This window comes from Phascolarctos cinereus, unplaced genomic scaffold (assembly GCF_003287225.1).
Source record: "Phascolarctos cinereus isolate Bilbo 61053 unplaced genomic scaffold, phaCin_HiC Scaffold_7;HRSCAF=346, whole genome shotgun sequence".
Classification (NCBI taxonomy): Eukaryota; Metazoa; Chordata; class Mammalia; order Diprotodontia; family Phascolarctidae; genus Phascolarctos; species Phascolarctos cinereus.
The window spans coordinates 122244686-122266153 of record NW_027556180.1 but is presented as its reverse complement, the minus strand read 5'-3'; the positions used below and the strand labels follow the sequence as shown (position 1 = coordinate 122266153).

The window sequence follows — 21468 nt, the reverse complement described above, 5'->3', positions numbered from 1 at the left end:
GTGAATACAATAACTAGTGTTCCTAAGCTGGCATTTGCCTCTTCAAATGGGCTTGAAGATGTAGTGTGTCATGCTATTTCTTAAAAAGTGTCAGGAATGTTTACTAAAGATAAAAGTCCTGCAAACATACACACTAAACAATAGACGTTGTGTTGTGACACTTCATATGCCAAAGGAAGCACACGTTATGTGCTAAAGTCTTAAATTCAGAATTATCTTCACAGTTCAAGATAGATTTGGGTTTTTGGTACTTTTTATCTAAAGTCATAAATCAATATACTGTTTTAAGAAATGTTTAATAGAGATGATTTTGTGTTACCTCAGGCTGTGGCCTTAATTTCAGAAACTTGTTGTTATGTGACGAATTAATTGGAGTTATTACACTGCTATAGCATTTTACTGGCTATCAGCACTCAATTTTCTCAAAGGATAAAGACAGTCAACCATGCTTTTTGTGTATGTACACCAGGTAACCAATTCTGAAGGTACGTGGGTTCAGCTGGATAAGAACAGCATGGTAGAGTTCTGTGAGAGTGATGAAGGAGAGGCATGGTCCTTAGCTAGAGACAGAGGCGGAAATCAGTACCTCCGACATGAAGATGGCAAGTTATTTTAAATTTGATTCAAAATAATTGTAGAATATAAGTTTTTTGTGTATGGTATTATATGTTTTAAGTTTTTTTTCGAGTATAACCAAAATGAAGAGATTATAATGGTTGGCTTTTAAGTAATTGGAGAATGAAACAGAAAATATTAAACCAAAAGAATGAAAGAAAAATGTGAAAAGATTTTAAGTTATCAATTTCTAACTTAATGTTTATTTTGTAAATATTAATTTTATCTGATTTATTCTTTTGTACCAATCCAGGGCTGTAGGTTTTACCCTTTCTACTACTAGATGAAAGTTCAATTTTCAAACCACCAATCGCAGTACTTCTCCCAGGCAACTTCATTTTATTTAATTTTCTCTTAAAGAATAAATTTTGAATAAACATGATCTATTTTAGAATTACAAGAATATTTTAAATGTTTCTTGAAATCAATGATCTGATTATATTTAATGACTGCCTTTTCACAATAATAAAGCAAGAAAAATGAATGAAGACAACATATAAGAAATGCAACAAAAGGTATCATTTAGATCAAATTAGATCAATTTGCTCATGCTATATATTTTTTAAAGTGTGTGTCTGTTTCTTGAATTGCTATTGCAAAATGCCAACTGTTCACTTATATCCTGTCTTAGAAAAGAGAATATTTCACAAAATTTTACCTGTAGTGAATTTTAACGTGCATTATTTTAGTGAAAAATTATAATTTCATCCATATCACTAGTGGAACTAAGAAAGAGTCATTTGAATTTAGTAAAAACTTCACTAATTTGAGATAATGGTAAAGGAAAATTCTCTGATTTTAAAAACAGGTCAGTTTTTGTTTTCAAAGGTAATAATTATTATACCCTGTTGTAAATTTTTACTAAATACTACAATTGTAGAGATAAGTTAACAAAAATATCCCAGATTAGTATGCCTATAAAAATATATAAAAGTCAATTTAAACAATGTGCCTGATGGATAAGAGTACTGGACTTAAAATTAGAAAGACCTGGATTCAAAGCTTCTGCTGCTTAATAGCCATGTAACTCTGAGCAAGTCATTTGACCTCAGTGTTCCTCCAGTAATGACCTAGAAGTTATCAAAGAAGTCAAGGACAGATGATAATCTTTGTCATTGGAGAGGGTTCTCATAATGGAAGGTCTCCACAATGACAAAAATCACATTTTTTTATATGCTTGTATTTAATGTTCCATAATATAATAAGTGAGTATAGGAGAATATTATTTCTAGAAGGCGAAATCATGCCTCAGTAATTTATTGACATTCCTTGAGGATTTAAATGAGGCATGTAATATTAACTAATGCTTAGTGCTTTAAGGTTTGCAAAGATTTTTCTTCATGACAACTTTGGGACATAAATAGTTAAAATATTATTATCCCCATTTTATGGATGAAGAAATTAAGGTTTACCCAAGGATACCTAGCTAATAGGTGTCTGCAGGCTTTGAACCCAGATCTCCTCTCTCCAAGTCCAGTGCTCTGTCATGCTACCTCTCTAACATGAGGTAAAAGTAAATATGTTCTGCTTGGTCTTCTAAAAGTTTTTGAAAAGGTTTCATGCTAAAGGTCATGGACATAAATAGATACCATGCAGAGTAAACTGTGATAAGTGGAAAGCAAAGGTCAAAGTATTTTACTAAACTTTGAGAGGAAGGAAATAGCTTTCAACTGGGGAGATATGCAAAAGTATACCAGAATCAAAACAGAATCAAGACTACTATGTATTGTCATTCTGGTTGCTGTATCTAACCACAGGTATATTTGGAGATTTAGAGAAGACAAATAAAATGGCCAGAGATATAGGGAAGCAGCCTTATTAAAGACAAAGAGATTTCCAAATTGGAAAAATAAAAGCTTATAAAAGGCATGATCAAAATCAATCAAATCAATCAAATCTGATCTGCTTCACAAAACTCCCAAATACTGAGATAAAGCTACATTCTTTTACATTGAGTAGAATGAATACAGAGTAAATAAAAGGAAATAATGCTTTTCCCATTGAATAATAAATTTGTGGAACTCTTCACTCCAAGAGGTGGTATAGACAGAAACATAAATGCTTTAAAAACAGATTTGAACAAACTTATGAATGACAGGCCCATAAAGGCTATCAAGCTGCTGAGCAATACCTAATCTTTAAGCCTGACTTTAGGAAAGGTAACCTTTTGCTAACATAGCATGTCCTGAAGAGCCTTCAAGTGAGAACTTTTTTTTAATGTTGTTTTTTGTTTTAACACGACAGCCATTTCCTGATAGAATCCACCACCACTACCACTAGATATGCAAGAAGAGTCCCTGTGGTAAAAAAAAAAAAGCTTTTAAGCAAAGAAGAGGTTTTTTTTTAATATAAGAAAATTTGATGGCAGCTGTATTTTTTCACATCCCACAATTGAGCAAAAATGAATTCAGTAATACTTTGATGTTAACAGCCATATACTTTTGAAAACTAGTAATATATATATATGTAAATATTATATATATATATATAATATTATATATATATGTAAATATTATATATATATATAATATATATAATGCATATTATATATGTGTATATATGCATACACACACACGTATTTAACACATGGTTTATTCAGTCAACATCTCTGCATTTGGCTAGTTGGATCCCCTGTAGTGACTCCACAATCACCCAAGGGGTCTACCATCACCACTTCCAGGTTGGGAACCTACTGTCTTAAGATTTCTGTGTTCCTATCATAACAGTAAAAGTTCATACATTTAAAGCTATAAGAGCTCTCAAAGGCCATTAAGTCCAACTCCCCCACTTTGCAAATGAGGAAGTTCAAGCTGGGAGAAGTTGAATGCCCCAGGGTCAAACAGGTAATTATTAGCAAAACTAGAATCGTATTCAAGTCCTCTGACTCGAGTGAGGACTCCTTCTGCTGTGATACCTCACCTTTTTGAAATTTGCAATAATAAGTGGGCCTAGAAAATGGGTCAGAAGCTTAAGGTTTGAACTATTACTTGTTCACAGATAGTTTTGGCCAGGAGGTTTGCTGTAATTATCCATTTGGTCATTTTTATATTTCAGAAACTAAAGCTATTTTAAATTTGTAAATCACTAGGTTCTCTATTTTGCTCCATTTTGCAAAGCATTTTTGAGGCAAAAAACACCCGAGTCCTTTACCCTGCATATTTCTGCTTGCCACTTCACCAAAAAAAGGTTTACCACCACTGATGTAGAAGAAGGCATTGCTATTAATGAGAAACCACAGATATGGTTCATTAATTCATGTCAAAAATGAGAGTGTAGACATTGTTGTAGACATTAATGGTTTCAAGTAGTTTCCTAATAAGCCCTAGACCTCATAGACCTTGTGAACTTACAAAACACTGCTAAAGAACTTTCCCTTAAAACATTATTTTCTTTGATCAGAGATGTTTTATTCAGAAAACAGTATTCTTAGAATGGATAACTGAAGGTAGCTTATTTTTTTAAAAAGATTTCATTCAATGTAATATGCCCAAATGATGACCCTTTTTAAGTGGTTAAAGGAGTCAAGGATACAAATCACAGATACAGAGATCTTTAATTAAAGATCTCTAAAAACTTCAGATCTCCCAGGTAGTACTATGTTTACTGTATAAAAGATATAATAGTAAAACTAGTAATGAATACAAGTGAAACATACTTTTAGATGTTAAGAATGAAACCCTCCAACTTATTCTCAATAAAAATATTCAAATATAGGTGAAAACAGCTAAAATAAACTTGACTTATATAAGCAGAACTTTATAATTAGTTGAATATGGTCCTGAAGACAAAAGAATGCTTTTTAGGTTCATGATATTATCAGATAAAAATTTTATCAATTGCTGAATGCCCTCCATAATGGCAAGTTGAAAACCATTAAATTTTTCTTAGCAAAATTATCACTATGTGATGTTTAGATGTTTCTACCAAAATATTTTTTTGTGTTTTAATTTTAGTTTTGAGATGGCATGGACTGAACATAAAAGTTTATTCAAAACTAGACTTTTAAAGAATGTAACTTTTAATTTTTTTTCTTGCACTAATAAATGGCCACCTCATAAATTGAAATGGGGCTCTTTAATTGAAAGCAGAAAATTGTAACAAAAATAATATAAAGTAAGAAGTTAAAACTCAGTTTGTGCTTTTTAACCTTTGAACTCTATATTCTTAAGTATAAAACTGGGCATTCTGTAAAAGTTAATAAATACAAATATAAGGATCTCACACACATATACAGGGGTGGGTGGGTGGGTGTGTGGGTGTGTGGGTGGGTGTGTGTGTGTGTGCGCGTGCTGTACTCTAAAAAGTGGTCCTGTCTAAAAGTCTTTCCAGGGAGGTGTTGTAAAATACTATGTCTATTGGCATTGTTGGTTAGGTAGAAAATATACTGCTCTTATAGCAGAATGGAATTTGGTACATCTCTAGAGGAAGGACAAGGGAATGAGCATTTATTAACTAATTACTATGTGCTAAGCACTTTATAAATATTATCACTTTCAATCCTCACAAAAATCCTAAGAAGTAGGTTCTATTATTATTCGTATTTTACAGTTGAGGAAATTGAAGCAGGCAAGTGATGCAACTTGCTCAGGGTCCCATTATAACTGAGGCCAGTTTTGAACTCAGGTCTTCCTGACTCTATGCCCAGTGCTCTATCCACTGCACTACCTGGCTGCCATCATTATTTCATACATATGTGGATGTATGTTTGTGTGTGTGTGTGTGTGTGTGTGTGTGTGTGTGTGTGTACACAAAAATTAAAGTTTTACTACATTTTTATATATGTGTACATCTATATGAAATACTAATGTGCCAGATACTATTTCTGCTGCATCAATAATAATATGATAGATACACATACACATGTTACACATATATATTATGTGTGTGTACACACCCTTGTAACTTAGGGTAGAAAATACCCTCAAATGATGCAAACCCACTATTCTTCTGTAACTTAAAGCCTTGGAGAGATAAGTATGGCCACTGAGAGTTTAAGTGGTTCACTCATCCACCATATGTCAGAGGTGAATCTTAAACCTGGGTCTTGCTAACTCCAAAGGATGCCCTCTGTCTGCTCCACCACCATGTTAATTCTTTCATGTAAAACAGTTAGAGATTAACATTTACGTAAATAGAAAAATCTCTTTTCATTGGATGCTGGATCTCTACAGATAAAGTTGATAGGCAAATTTTAGCTATCTATAAACATAAATACTTCAATACCAATCCAAGAGCCAAGTCCTTTATCTACACTGCTTGCTACTAGACCATTCTGAGGTTGGAGGGTGAGGGCGATGCTTTCTTTTCCGTTCAGGATACTATCATGGGTGTTTTCCAGAGGAAACTTTCTACTGCTGAAATATCTCAGACTGAAGAATATTGCCTAAGGGAAGTACTAGGATTGGTTTTTTGAAAAAAGTCTACAAATGCTGGTAAAAGGGGTAGACCGTGCAGTACCACTGGTACAGCAGAATTCCAATTTACAGGTAGGAAAAAAATATTATGCCACTCTCCAAGTTCCATTTCCTATTTAAAAGGGCATTGCTTTTTTTAAAATAGATTTTAAACATTTCAATTGTTTATAATATGCTAGATGGAAGAAACATATCTCTTTTCCTCTAAAAATTGTTCCTTTTTATTTGTCAACTTATAAAAAAAATATGGTTTAGCTGGAATCAGTATTACTATTTTTGATTTACCTGAGTCTATTGCTTTTCATGTCATCATGCAAACAATATTTGATAGACATGTGAAGAAATGATATTGGATTAGTTTTGTTACTGGATTTATTTTGTTTAGTGCATTAAAACATAAAGGCCATATGATATTCTTGTTATCTATTTAATTTCTATTAGGTGATTAAACATAGCATAGCTATATTTCATAAAATAAAAAATTATAATTGAGTATATCACCTCCATACATAATGCCACAGTAAATGCTATAAAGCTAGCATACTATTAGATTTTATTTTGCACTTCAGAAACAAGAATAATGGAATCCTTTTTACAAGCAGTAAAAGGCTGCCTAGTGAAAAAGTAGGAGTTATCAAATGTAAATACTAGTGTTATTTCAAATCTGAACTTCATAAAATTTAGTGTTTTTTTCCTTCTTGTTAATACAAATAACAGGTAGCAAATGAAAGTCTAATTCTGTAGCTATGCCTTGTCTTCTAGAACAAGTTCTTCTGGATCAGAATTCTCAAACTCCTCCTCCAAGCCCCTTCTCAGTACAAGCTTTCAGTAAAGGGGCAGGTAACAATGCCCAAGGATTTGATTATGGACTTGGGAATAACAAAGGTAAGTATTAAGAGATATTAAAGCAGATTTTTAATTTATTTTCATGCCTAGCTTCACTACTTTTATATTGTACCTCACCTCTCAAAATACCCAATCCCTGAAGACCGTAAATTGCTTACTTCAACTTAAAACTAACATTTGGATGGTAATCCAAATGGCCACATTTTAATGTGCCCTTTTTATGTTGGTAGGCAAATTAATTGAAAGAATTTGGTTCTTGCATTTTTGCTGTTTGCATGTTTTTTTCTGTACATAGAAGCTTGAAGTTTAATAGGACCTGGAGAAGGAATCATAATTTTGTTTATCTGTTTACTTAAGAAATGTAGGATAATAGTTTTCTAGAGTTAGAAGCATAAAGACATTCCTAAAATTATCAGTTAAAAATTAAACTTGCAAACTATTCACTAATGGGGAAATTGTTATAAATTAACTTCATTTGTTGGTTCTGTTGAATAACAGAGGAAGTTCTTATGTGTTAGCAGTTCATTTAGTTCATTTAGGTTGAAATAAAACACTTGAAAACCTTAAATGCAGTATCAGCTATTAATGTTATTGTTACTACATAGTGTGATTACATTATAGTTATAGGGACATAGATTTAGAGATGGAAAAAACCTTCAAGGTGATCTTAATATCCAGCCTTCTCATTTTATACTTGAGGAAACTGAGGCCCAGAGAGGTCAAATGAGTTGCCCAAAGTTATGCAAGGGAGTAAGTGGCAGAGCTAAGACATGAACCAAGGCCCTTCGATTCCAGATCCCAGTTCTCTTGACATTGTATCAAGATTTTTCTGGTGCTGTTTAGAAGGAAATTAGATTTTTTTAAAGGGATAAGTAAAAAAATATAAAATTGCAATTCAAGTTAATAAAGTAGAATAGAAACACAAATAATCCAAAATAAGTTTCATAATTCATGTGTCCATTTGACTTAGAAACATACATAAATATCTTTTCTGACATTCTTCTGGCCCTCGCTTGTTTTAATAGCCTGAAACCAGCTGGGTAATGGATAGAAAGAGTAGCACTGACTATAACATGTTAAGTTTAATAATAAACTTGTAAAATTATAGTAAACTAATCATAAGACTAGACAGTAAGAGGGAAAAAACTTGACTGTCTTGTTCAATGCATATATGCATAACACTGTGATAACATGCTTGGCTTTCTTAGCCAATTAAGACCAGCTAAACATTCAGTAAATAATAAAGCCAATTTACCAATTCTTTCTTAATTAGTTCTCTTTATGATTTTGTGGTAGAAGTCTAACCAAAGGATTTCCTTTTGACCATTTCTGGTGCTTTAGGGAATAATCATCCACAACAAACTGTCTTTAGCTGTCCCATTTTACATTTTTACAAGGATATGTTTAGGTCTTATTTTCCTTTTACTATCTTTCTGCCACCCTTCTGTAATTAAAATTTTCAGTGCTTACTAACTCCTACCAAGTGTGTATTCATTTGATTTTAAATAACTGTTTTATTTCAAATTATCTTTTTAGAAATTTTTAAATGATAATACTAATAAGAGATCATTCAAAGTATACTCAATTGTTATTCTCTAAACAAGTATTATTATTTTAAAATACCAAATAACATGAGTAAGTGAAAAAGGAAAATTAACTATTATTTACAACTTCAATGTATTAAATACTATTAAGAAAGGCAAGAAATCAGTGTGGCATTGATAATAATACTTTTGTTCCCAAATTACACATAGTGTTTGATAGCATTTTTAAATTGGGCAAACAAATTGATGAAGCTTAATATAATTATATAACGTAATATAATTATGCATGTTTTTAATATCCTGATGAGTACATTTAATTATATTTATTATCTTTTGTATTTATTGAATCATTCAGTAACAGTTCCGTCTTTTAAACTACTGACATTATAAAAATCTAATAAAACTCATAGTTTTTTCCCAATCTATTTCCTTAATATGAGGTTTTAATTCTTAAGAATTCTTAACATAATCTAATCTTTTGTTGTGTAATTCAATAAAGTGAATAGCCTAGAAATGTGTTCATATCCTTCCTAATCCATCTTTTATTTATAATGTTGAGATTTTAATTTTCAGAATTGAATTATAGTTAGAAAATATGGGAGAAAGTCTTTAGGATCCACTTTGGATACATAATATGAATTTTCACTTATCTTTTTCTACTTATGATTAAATGTTGGAACTTTAGGAAAAAGAAATACTGCATATATTTTTAAAAGACACTCATAAACCATTCTTAAGGAACACTGTTCAAATTAAATTGCTCACTTTCCCTTCTTAAAAATTTGCAGAATTCATGAATGATGAATCATCTTGGTTTTTAACCAGCCCGAAAAACATGATTATGTTCTTTTAAGATTTCAATAACAACTAAATTCTCCACAAAACAGAAAAAAAACATAGTTTGTAAATGTCACAAAAGATGAAAAAGGAGACATTTATTTTCAATCCCAGTAAGTCCAGTACCTTAAAAGGAATTTCTTAACAGAAACTGAAAATTGTACACCTCTGTAGAATAAATACCTATCTTGAATAAGCAACACATCTATAAAATTATTCAAAAGTGGTACACATTTTTATTCATATTCTATTTGAGTTGTATTTCATATTGGGTAGTGCAGATATATGTGGACACCAAATGAAAGACAGCATTCACCTAGGTTATTTGTATCTGTGTTTATAAATAACTGAATGAATGATCCAAGATTTTTCATAAACTATTTACTCTTCTCTGTTGTTAACCTATATCTGATTAAATCTAAATCAAATCTAGAGTATTTAAATACAATTAATGCCAAAAGTGAGTTCTTGTTTGAAATTTGGTTGGGTTTTATTTTTCATACTGTAAAAGTTGGTCCCTATATCTTGATATTGATTGTTACCAATTATCATAGATATCCACATTGGCAAAGTTTTAATCCATAATTAACTTGATCCGAGCATTTTGCAGCACCATTTATTCTGCCATTTTGGATGTTGATTAATAACAGGTTGTAGTTTTGACTGTTTTGCCCACTGCAGGTGACCAACTGAGTGCCATACTGAATTCCATTCAGTCACGGCCCAGTCTCCCAGCTCCTTCCATCTTTGATCAAGCTGCAAAACCTCCCTCTTCCCTAGTCCACAGTCCATTTGTGTTCGGACAGCCCCTTTCCTTCCAGCAGCCTCAGCTTCAGAGTAAGTCTGTCAGCATTAACCTGCCTCATAAGTCCATTTCTGAAGCTTTGCCATTGCTCTAACAGTCTGAGTTGTTTATCAGCTACTGAATGTCCTTTGGTTCACTGTATTGGTTATGTTTCAAGTTAGAGGGTTTTTTCCCATTTTTGAGCATAGAAATTATTCCCATAATATGTTCTTATGCTAGGATTTTTTTGGTTTTTTTTTTTTACCCTCTGTGTTAAGAGATTACTGATTTTCCTGTATTTTATTTAATAATTTAGTTTCTTCGAGTTCAGCATTACATGTTGCATTCTGATTCTAGCATAATTAGAGATAGCTTATATCTTTATAATGAAATTAATTATTTTAAATGTTACTTTAAAAAACAAACTTAAAATTTGAAATTTCCTATAAAAATAAGAAGCTTTAATGGCAGGCACTAGAGTATACATTTTCATTAGTTTCCAAATATTATTGTAGGGTAGAAATGAAAGTATAATAGCATACATTTGATCAGGGAAGTCAAATAAGTTTTATATGTATGAAATCTATCAGAGAACTAGTATACTAATATTTTCTGATCTTTTCAGGAATATTACTCTTTTAAATTACAATATAAAATGTAGTGAAAGGTTTTTTTTAATGAAACAATGGATTGGGAAATATGACTAGTAGCTATTTTTACATTTTTAATTATAACCCTATAAGATACCTGCTATTCATAGAGAATATTTAGTTGAACACTTCACAGAAGTAAGCGTGTAGAGAAAGACTTAAAGTTGCTTACTAGATAGATTCAAAAATACTTTTTGAATCATTTGTATCACAAAAGAGCTCAGTTGTAAAAGAGGAAAAGGAATTATAAGTTAAGATGTATTAATGTGTTCATTTCAAATTAGAAGCTATTAGCATGTACATATAGACAATTAGATGGAAACCATTAGAAATCAGGACCAAAAAAATAATAGAAGGAAATTCAGGACTAGCATTAGAAATGAAATCAATCAGAAATGAAATTTATTTCCTATTATTAGAGTAGCAGGGAGTTAAAATAAAAAAAATAAATGTGTATATTTAACCAAGATATAATTGGAAGTCTTAGAAAAAAATACATCGGGGCAGCTAGGTGGCGCAGTGGATAGAGCACCGGCCCTGAAGTCAGGAGGACATGAGTTGAAATCTGGCCTCAGACCAAACAATTGACACTTACTAGCTGTGTGACCCTGGGCAAGTCACTTTACCTCAATTGCCTAAAAACAAACAAAAAAAAAGAAAAAAGAAAAAACCATCAAAAGGCTTTACTTAATAAATTTCAAAGGAAAAACTTAGAAAAAATTGAAGTGTCATTAAAATGTTACACATAAATTTTAATTCTACATACTCTTTATTAACAATATTAAATAGTATTGAAATTATAAAAGTGTTACCATGATACTGGGCCCATAACAAGATGCAGGAAACATGTATTTAAAAGTCTTTTTTCATAGTCTACCTACTACCAATTTGTAATAAATTTAAAATAAAGGTATGAAAAATCAAAAACTATGTATTCAAGTCCTGGTTCTCTATTTTTTGTATTGAAGGGAAAGTGATTGAGCTAAGATTGTCTTCAAGCTTCTTCCTCTCAGTTAAACACTGTTCTAGTTTGTAAGTTGGCAGCATATTATATATATTTTGTGGCAATCTTCCACTCAAATACTTAATGAAATAATTTCACTTTAGCTTTGAAAACACAATTTTGTTTTGTTCTGGTTTTTTTACAGCTTTTTTAAAGGAAAAAAATTGAAAGCAGTTTTTTTAAGGCAATAAGCATTTTACTTCCAAATCTCAAAAAAGAGCTTTATTCTTTAGTGTAGAGACAAATAAAGCTCCTTAGCATCTGCACAAAAAAGTTTACACCTTTTTCAATAAACTAGAGCTCTGTTAACACCATCTTGAACTATTTTGGTTTGTAAGTATTTATTATTCAGAATGTATAAGTAAAATGCATTTTCCTTGAGCCTCATTTTGCCTCACTTGGCTTGCTGGAGGTCTTTTTGTCACATATTTCATGATATTGGATTCAAGGAGTTTATATAATAACCAGTCTAGAAAATGTTTATATATGAAAGTTTACTCCTTGTCACTACATAATAACAAAAGACATATTAAGCAGTTTTTTTTAAAGATTTTCTACTTATGTTAGCATGAGCATTTCATGTTTAAATTTTGATAACATTGACTATTTTTCCTTTGAAGGAGACTTCATTTTCAGAGTATAATAATTTGATGAAAAAACATTTATTTGCCTGTTATAAAATCTTGGAAGATTTGGCAAATCTGGATTATATTCAAATGAATTTTATTTAAGAACATCTTTTAAATACCTTACATAAAAGGTAGAATTGACTCTTGCCACTAAATGAATAAAACATTTCATGTATAAAAAGGTTTTTATTTGGCCTTCTGTAGACATTGTTTTAACAGTAAGAAAAGTTTCTCTATTTAATTTGATACCTTATATTCAATAAGTACACTAAGTATTTGAACTTATTTTTCTAATTAAGATTAAATCTAGAGGTAAACTACAAACCTTTTGTTAATATACAGGTTACATAAAGCATGCATATTTCATTATAGTTTTCTTCTGAGTTTTAATTATTGTTTTTAAATTTTTAATTTTCAGTCTTCAAAATGAGTTGCATTTCTTTTGGAATTAGTCTACTTGGGACTCTGAAAATCAGAATAAGATCTTGATCTTTTAATTGCCTTTTATTGTTGAAGTCCCATTATCTTTTTTTGTCGTTTTGGGAATGACAACTCATCGCTGTGTCCTCTGAACATCTAGCAGAGTATCTAGTACACAGAAGGTATTCAGTAAATATTTGCTGAATTATGATAAATAGAAAATTTGTTTCAATACTTATATGTTCTCCATTGAAAATAGTACTGTTTAGGGGCAGGTAGGTGGTGCAGCAGATAGAGCACCGGCACTGAAGTCAGGAGGACCTGAGTTCAAATCTGGCCTCAGTCCAAACACTTGACACTACCTGTGTTACCCTGGGCAAGGCACTTAACCCCAATTGCCTAAAAAATTTTTTAAAAAAAGGAAAACAGTACTTTTTAGAGTGTGAGTTCATCATTATTTCCATAAGATAGTTCTGAAGTTCTAAAAAATGTATTTTATTAGCCATTTTCCATTAAAAATATACCTATCATACATAATAATTCATAATCCATAAATTGTGAAGTCTGAGAAAGATCCTCTGCCCATATTTAAAATTACTCCTTTACTGATTTTGGCGTATATACAATATGACTAGTATCTAAGAAAGTAGACAATTTACTTTGTGTTTCTCAAGTAACAGAAATAGAATATGCCTATAGCATTCTATGCTAAGTATGGAATTTTTCCAAACAGAAAATGTATGAATAAACAGGTTAACACACATTTTGTAAATTGAGTAGATTACCCATGAAAGTTTTACCTTTATATATGGTCTCAGTTTAGTCCTGCCAAATAGAAAGTAAAATATACAAAAAAAAGTGAAATACAATTTATTTAATAAAGATAAATCTTTTTAGTTCTATAATATAAAGCTTATTTGTTCTCCTAAATATTAAAACTTTTTAAAAGGTCAACTCTTTATATGTGGGTCGGTTATCTTCAATAAATCCATTTTTCAAGTTTGACTACACCTACTCACAATCAAATACATTTGTTGACACTTCAGCTTCTTATGCTTTCCTTGCTTGTTAATGTCTTTGAACACATACACACACACACACACACACACACACATATATACACACACTTTACTATTTGTCATGTCTCTGGAAAGATTTTAAGATTCAGAGAAGTTCTTTGAACACATGCAGTATCCTGTGTTCCAGAAAAGGAAGAGCTTATATCATCTCAGAGAATACTCTATATTTCCAGCATGGAATAGGTTGCAGCAAAGAGTTAAGGAGAAGTTTAACTCTAAACTATCTCACATCAGCTTCTGTGGGTAGAGTTATCATCTCTATACAGATAATTCCCAGATCTGTTTATCCAGCCCTGACCTCTCCCTTGGGCTTCAGTCTCACGTCATCAACTGGGACATTTCAAACTAGATTTTATTTAAGCATCTCAGACATGTCCAAAACAAAACTCATTATCTTTCCCCAAAAACCTTTTCTTACAAACTTCCCTATTACTGTCAAGAGTACCAACCTCATCCCAGTCCCCCAGGGTCACAACCCAGGTGTTAACATGAAATTCTTGCTTTGTCTTAGCCCCCATATCCAATCTTATGCCAAAGCCCAATTTTGCCTCTGCAACATCTCTTGAATATGCCGCCCTTCTCTCCTCTGGTATTGCCAACAGCCTAGTGCAGGCCTTCATCATATCTTTACCCCTGGACCACTGCAATAAGCCTGCTAGTGGGTCTGCCTTCCACAAGTCTTTTCCCACTCCAATCTGTCTTCTGTTTGGTTGCCAAAGTGATGTTTCCTGTAGTGAAGGTCTGACCCTGTCACTCCCCTATTCAGTAAACTCAGAGGGTGCCTATCACCTCCAGGATCAAATATAAAATCCTTTGATTGGTGTTCAAAGCCCTTTAGAATAAAGCCCGCAACCCCACCTTCTCAGTCTTCTTACACCTTATACCCCTCACATACTCAGCAGTCCAGTGCCACTGGCCACCTTACTGTTCCTCAAACAAGACACTTCATCTTTTGGCTCTGGGCATTTCCATTCCTGGAATGGTCTCCCTGGAATGCTCTCTCTCCTCATCTCTGCCTCCTGCCTTCCCTAGCTTCCTTCAATTCCACTCAAAATCTCACCTTCTACAGGAGCCCTTTCCCAGTTTCTCTTAATTCTAAGGTCTCCTTTCTTATGCTTTCCTGTTTATCTGGTATATAGCTTGTTTGTACCTAGTTATTTATATGTTTTCTCCCCTATTAGACTGTGAACCCATTAAGGTCAGGGACTCTCTTTTGCCTTTCTTTATATCTCTATCACTTAACACAATTCCTAGAACATAGGCACTTAATAAATGCTTAATGACTGACTTGATGCCTGGACTATTGCATTAGCCTTCTGGTTGGTCACCGTGGCTGCTACCAATTAGATCGGTCCAAGATTGGAAAGGGATAGTTCAAGAGAGAGTGAATTATTACTTCACTGAAGATCTTTAAGCATTGGTTTGGTAATCATTTGTCAAAGATATTATACAGGAGATTGATGCTTCAGGTACAGGTTTGACAAGTGACCTGCAAGGTCTTTCTAGCACTAAGATTCTCTAATTGTATTTTTAAAGGCCTTTTGATCCTTATTAGCTGTATGACTACAGACAAGTCTCTCAATTCCTATGAGCCTCATTGTCCTCTGAGGTGAAGTATTACTGGGGGAGTTATTAGTGAGGGAGAGAGAATATATTGGAATCATCTCTAATTAGAGAAACTAAGGCTTAAAGAGATTAAGAGACTTAAGGATGGCCATGTAGATATTAAATGCCGCAAGAAATTTTAACTCAGGTTTTACTGGTTCTAAGCCATCTGACCCTCTATTCACATTGTCATACTGCCTCTGGAACATTGTAGAGCCTCCTCAGAAATAAAGAAACATAAATCACTCATGCAGTCCACATAAGAACTACCAAGTAGATAAAGAAGTCATTACTAATCTACTCTTAATGATAGAAAACAACCTAAGTCTAACATTAAGTAAGAGGAGGTATAGTCATGATCTATGTGGCACTTTCATTGACTCCAAAATGCTGTATCTTGCTCACCAATAACCCTCCTTCTTCTCCCAATCAGTATCTGTCCTCATTCTAGGACTTCAGTTTTAAGATTTCTGATGCCTTTTGTAAGACTGCTTTGCATTTAGCCATTTTATATTTGCCTTTATTTTCATTCCCCTTCCTACTACATATATTTTTATTTTCTCTCTTTCTGCATTATTAATTGTTCTGGTCTATTCTATTCATTCATCATATTCCAGTTCTATCTTTCATCAAGATACAGAGAAGGAATTTGATTCTCATGGACTAGAAAATTTGGGTATTACGTAGAGTGTCATTTAGGCATTTAGTATACTGGGGAACAAAATGGTTTGGTTGGTGGCTGCCATATTTAAATCTGCATACTGTGGTACTTTCTTCCTCCACCCATGTATATGAAAATCCATCCATTCCTTTTATCTTTTCTGATATTCTTTTCTATACCCTTCCCATAATTCTTCATGGAGCATGCTGCAGGCCTTCCTTTCATCTTTTGCTAATTTAACACATCATCTCTTCATCTGTTATCCTCTGACCTATAGATTTGATACTTGAAAAAGAGGTAGACCAGCCACATGAACATCATTGATGATGTCTTTCATACCATTTCTTGCATTCAATTCATCTTCAGCAGCATGCTGTGACCCAGTATATGTACTTTGCCCCTTGGGTCACTAACAATTTGAATTGTTTAGAGAACTTAACCTACAGAGTTGAAAATTCTTTTTCCATTCAATTTTGAGCCTAGCACATTTTCCCTCTGCGGTATGTCTCCAGAAGTTGTATTTTGGTGGTCTGTCTCATTGAGTTTTCCATCCTGCTATACATCATGTGTGTGTACATCACTTATTCTTTTTACTGTATGGATTGATAGGACCATTGCTTTTAAGTTTTCACGGATCTCACTGAAGAAACCCTGTAGTTTCTGTACAATGTTATCCACAGTCGGAAGCATCTGGAGAATCTCTATGGAGTCAAATGTTTTGTTTACTGCCTACTTTGAAGGAGGTTACCAGTGGCATTACCTAGGGAATCTCCATGGCCCTGTGCTGCTTAACGTTTTTATCACTATTTTGGTTAAAGAAATAAATACATTCTTATCAAATTTGCAAATGACTCAAAAAAGGAGTCATATTTAACATACTGACTGAGAGTCAGGGATTTAAAAGAGCATAATGAATTAGAATGTTGAGCCAAACTTAATAAGGATAATTATAAAATTTTTGCCTTGGGTTTCAACAGACAGCTTTACAAATACAGGATGGTGGGGGCTTAGCTAGACAACAGTTCATTTGGAAAAGATCTTTCTTTTTTAGTTAACTGCAAATATCATATTGATCAGCAGCATTATGTGGCAGCCAAGAAAGCTAAAGAAGTATCAGGTTGCATTCACAAAGCAATAATATCCAGGACTAGGAATGTCATAATCCTGGTATGCTTTGCCCTGATCAGACCATATTTTGAACCTTGTATTAAAATCTGTGTTCTATGAAAGATAATTGATAAGCTAGAGCGGGGGTGGAATCTGTGGCTTTGAGGCCACATGTGGCCCTCTAGGTCCTCAAGTGTAGCCCTTTGACTGAATCCAAACTTCACAGAACAAATCCCCTTGCACCCAAGAATCTAGAGGGCCACATGTGGCCTTGGGGCTGCAGGTTCCCCACCCCTGATCCAAACAGTATGCAGAGAGGGGCAACTAGGAAGGTAAAATCAAGGCATAAAAAATAAATTGAAAGAAATAGTGAGATTTAGCTTAGAGAAAACTTAAGGTGACATTATAATAATTTTGAAGAATTTAAAGGGCTGTCACAGAGAGGATATAGGCTTATTCTATAAAGCTGAAGTAGGACAATGAGGGGAAGTTCCAAAGAGGCAAATTTAGGCTTGACATAAGGAAATACATTTTAACAGAGCTATACAAAAGTAAAATGGACTGTCTTGGGAAGTAACGGAGATCTGTCCACAGTTTTTAGCATGGACCTCATTATTTAATGTCTTACACCTTAATTAAAAAGCTTCTGGCATTTAAGATTATTTCAGAAAGACTTAGATTAATCCAAATGAACGTAAGACTAATGAATCTACTAAAAAAGTTAAATTGGGTTTACATTAGCCACCCCCAACTATGATAACTTCATTTTAAACTACATAGAGTCCCATCTAGCTTTATAACATATTTATGGTGGGATCGTGATGTGTCAGAAGTATACCTTATCTTAAATTTTAGTTTTTGATATGAATAACTGGGCCTGTTCCATACCTGCACCATGAAAGACACTTCACTGTTCACACAGGTTACCCAAGTACAATTGATCTTTAATTTTGATTGATACCGCCACATCTACATAATCTCGTAACCTAGCTCTGGGTATATCCCTATTACTGAAATTTTAACTTTTTTTTTCTGATTCCTTTTCTTTTTCACACATATACCTGCAAAGGAAAATATAGAACTTTCTTTATTCCCTAGGGAGTCTCAGTATTTAACCTTTTTTTCCTCTCTTCAGTCTCTATATACTAAACACCCTGTCAATATGTTAATGAAATGGGAAGTTTTTAGGATAGGTAATTTGCTTATGCATAGATAACAGTTGTACCAGATTACCACAGTATATCCCTAAATCCATCTGAATAAAAATCTCTGCATTATCAGATCCTTAGTTTCTCCCCTGACTCCATTTCCATATCACTAACTGCCTAGTGAACATTTCAAACTGTTCCCAAAGACATATCAAAGTCAACATGTCCAAAATAGTACATTATCTTTTCCCCAAAACCTATGTCTCTTCAAAGTTATTACCTTCCAAGACATAACCAGTCTTCTAGTCAGCTAGGTTCACAACCTCATTTGGTACTATACTGAATTTCTCTCTCATCCCACAAATCCAGTCATTTGCCAAATGTCATTCTATCTCCATGGCATCCCTCACATCTATCTCATTAACTCCACCCACATAGTCACACCTTAGTTAAGGTCCTCATCACCTTTGCCTGAACTATTACAGATATTTCATACAATATTTGGTCTGTTCTCCAAGGCTCTGTCATATTTTAAGTTTGTACTTTAAAATAAAGTTTACTTAACTTTTTGAAAATAAGTTATAAAGTTTAAGATAAATAAAAATAAACTTTTTTGATTGAGTATGCAATGAGTGTTCTCCTTCAAATAATAAAATTCACCGGATTTGCACTCTAACAAAATGTGCTACATATATCCAAACAGTAGGATCAAATATAAACCTCCCTGTTATTTAAAGTTCCTGGCTTCAAACTTCTTGTCTTTATCTCACATTTTACACCCATTCACACACACTGAGACCACCCAAACTGTCGTCCTTGTTGATGATCCTCATAAATGCATTACATTGGCTCTCCATGTTCATTTTCAGTGCCGTTCCCCATAAGTGGAGTGCATTCTCTCCTCCTTCATTTAGAATGCTTAGTTTCCTTCAAGACCCAGTTTAAGTACCACTTTCCGTGTGGTATTTCAAGATAACCCCTTGGCCCAAGCTCCTGTCTTTCTCTAAAATTAGCTTGTATCTACTTAATATCTATTTTGTACATATATGTGTATGGATATATATGAACACACATACATCCCTATGATGTCAACTTCTTGAAGGTAAGGACTATCTTTATCTTTTTATTCCCAGGCCCTATCATAACACTTAATGAAATTACAAGTCCAAGACATATGTGCCATAAATGCTCTTTGATTGTTTGGTTAGTTGACGTGTGGTATTCCAGCGTCCTGTCTTTCAGAGTTAAAGCTTGTTCTTTCTTGATAACTTTATGAACCCTTTGAACTATAGGTAGGTGATGTAGTGGGTATAGCACTAAACTTAAAGTCATTAAGACCTGATTGAGTTTAAATCCTGCTCCAGACCCTTAACTAGCAGTATGATCCTGGGCAAATCACTTACCCTGTGTCTGCCTCAGTTTCCTCATCTTTAAAATTGGAATAAAAGCACTTATTTCCCAGGATTGTTGTGAAGATAAAATGAGATATTGGTAAAGTGCTTTACAAAACCCTAAAGCATTGTACAAGTACTAACTATTATTGTTATTATTACTGGCAGAAAAATCTAGAGACTGATGTTCCCAGGAGCACTTTGAGTACAATGACTTCTTCAGTTACTATCATAGTGCCCCCCCACACACATACACACACAGTGATAGGTATTTAACAAGTATAAAACATGTCCAAAGTCTTAGTGTAGCATTAACTTAAAACTACTTGTTGAATTTAGTTGAATAAGGTACATGAAATCTTACTTCATTGATTAGTAAAATTTTTTACTAAGTTCCAGCCTTAAGAAAAAGTCTTTATTGTTGCAGTTTGACATAATTTGGTGTATTTGAATATCTCAAGTTATATGAGTAATTCTGCTTGATTGCTAATCTTTTGATGACTACTGACCCAAGAAAGTATGTAGAGTTTTTATTAAGCAACTGTGATTAAATTATTTTAAAGTAAACAGCAAAATTCTGAAGCCTCTAGTTTTCCCCAGTTGCTTTATCTGATCACAAACCACTGAGACGTAAAAGGTAAATTGGTAAAGGTAGTAGTTTTAACTTAGTTTTTTATCCCTTGGAGTGGAATTTTGTTTTTATAAGGGTTATAGTATCAGCAAATGGCTATCTGATCCTGGCTTATCTTAATTTTAACTCTCAGCTTTCAAATTCACTGGAAGAAAAAAAAATTTTAATTATGATACGTTGTAGTTTAATGGTATCTTAAATACATGGAAAGTTTCAACTTGGGGAAAATGTCCCTAGTATCAACACAAAATAAATTAAGGTATTATGCAGAAAACATTTGTTAGCATACTCCATTCATTCTTGATCTTTAATCGTGACATGATAATCAAAAGTGAGTTAATCAGGTATTATTCTTGCTAATATTTTCAGTGAGCAATCAATTTTATAGTGACATATTTTGCTTTGCTAGTACTATGCAAAGTTCTTATTAGCAGGATATTATACACCAAATATTATTTGTTTGTTAAAAATTAATGTTGAATTATTTAATGATTAAATAGGATATTTTCTCTCAAATCTTGTCAAGTGTATAGAAATATTATTCTGGGAAGTCCTACATTTAAAAGGTCATACATATTCTTTGAACAAAATAAAGCTTAAGTTTTATTTAAAGCACACTGATTTTTATGTAAAATATGTCATTTGTTTAACATTACAAAGTTATATGTCTTTTATTTCCTTTTTCTATTTTTGCTTTGTTTGCTTTTTTAAAAACACATTTTGGAACCTCAATTACAAGAACTCCAAAATGCAAAAATTAGATTAAATACGATGACCTTCCACTGAAAATATCTTCAAAAAGGTAGTTAAGCAAAAAAAAAAATTAAGGTTCACCTTTAGATTTAGTCTGAAAAAGTCATAAGTTAAATTTCTACATAGAACCATATGTCAGTAATATCATAATCTAGGTAAATTTCATTTTTTTCATTATCCTTTTCACCATTCCTCCCAACTTCCCCTCCCCCCAGAAAAAGACTTATTTATTATGAAACATTTGGAATTTGCTCATAAGATTTTCCCTTGCAGTAGCTACATTATTTTTCTTTTGAAGAATTTATCTCTTTTTATAATTTAATATTTAAGCAAAGAAAGGAGGTCAAAACT

General features: G+C 32.8%; 1 protein-coding gene across 11 annotated transcripts in view; it reads left to right on the top strand.

The window, feature by feature from the left end:
- The window catches only part of MYCBP2 (MYC binding protein 2), a 224280-nt gene that overhangs the window by 133275 nt on the left and 69537 nt on the right, over positions 1–21468 (top strand). For 6 of the 11 annotated variants that reach the window (XM_078147203.1, XM_078147199.1, XM_078147204.1 and 3 more), the window contains 3 exons: positions 470–602; positions 6792–6914; positions 9914–10093. In XM_078147203.1, the coding sequence (XP_078003329.1) occupies positions 470–602; positions 6792–6914; positions 9914–10093 (436 nt within the window). The remainder of the gene's footprint in view (positions 1–469; positions 603–6791; positions 6915–9913; positions 10094–21468) is intronic. The other 5 variants (XM_020973274.2, XM_020973273.2, XM_020973276.2 and 2 more) reach the window with 2 other exon arrangements.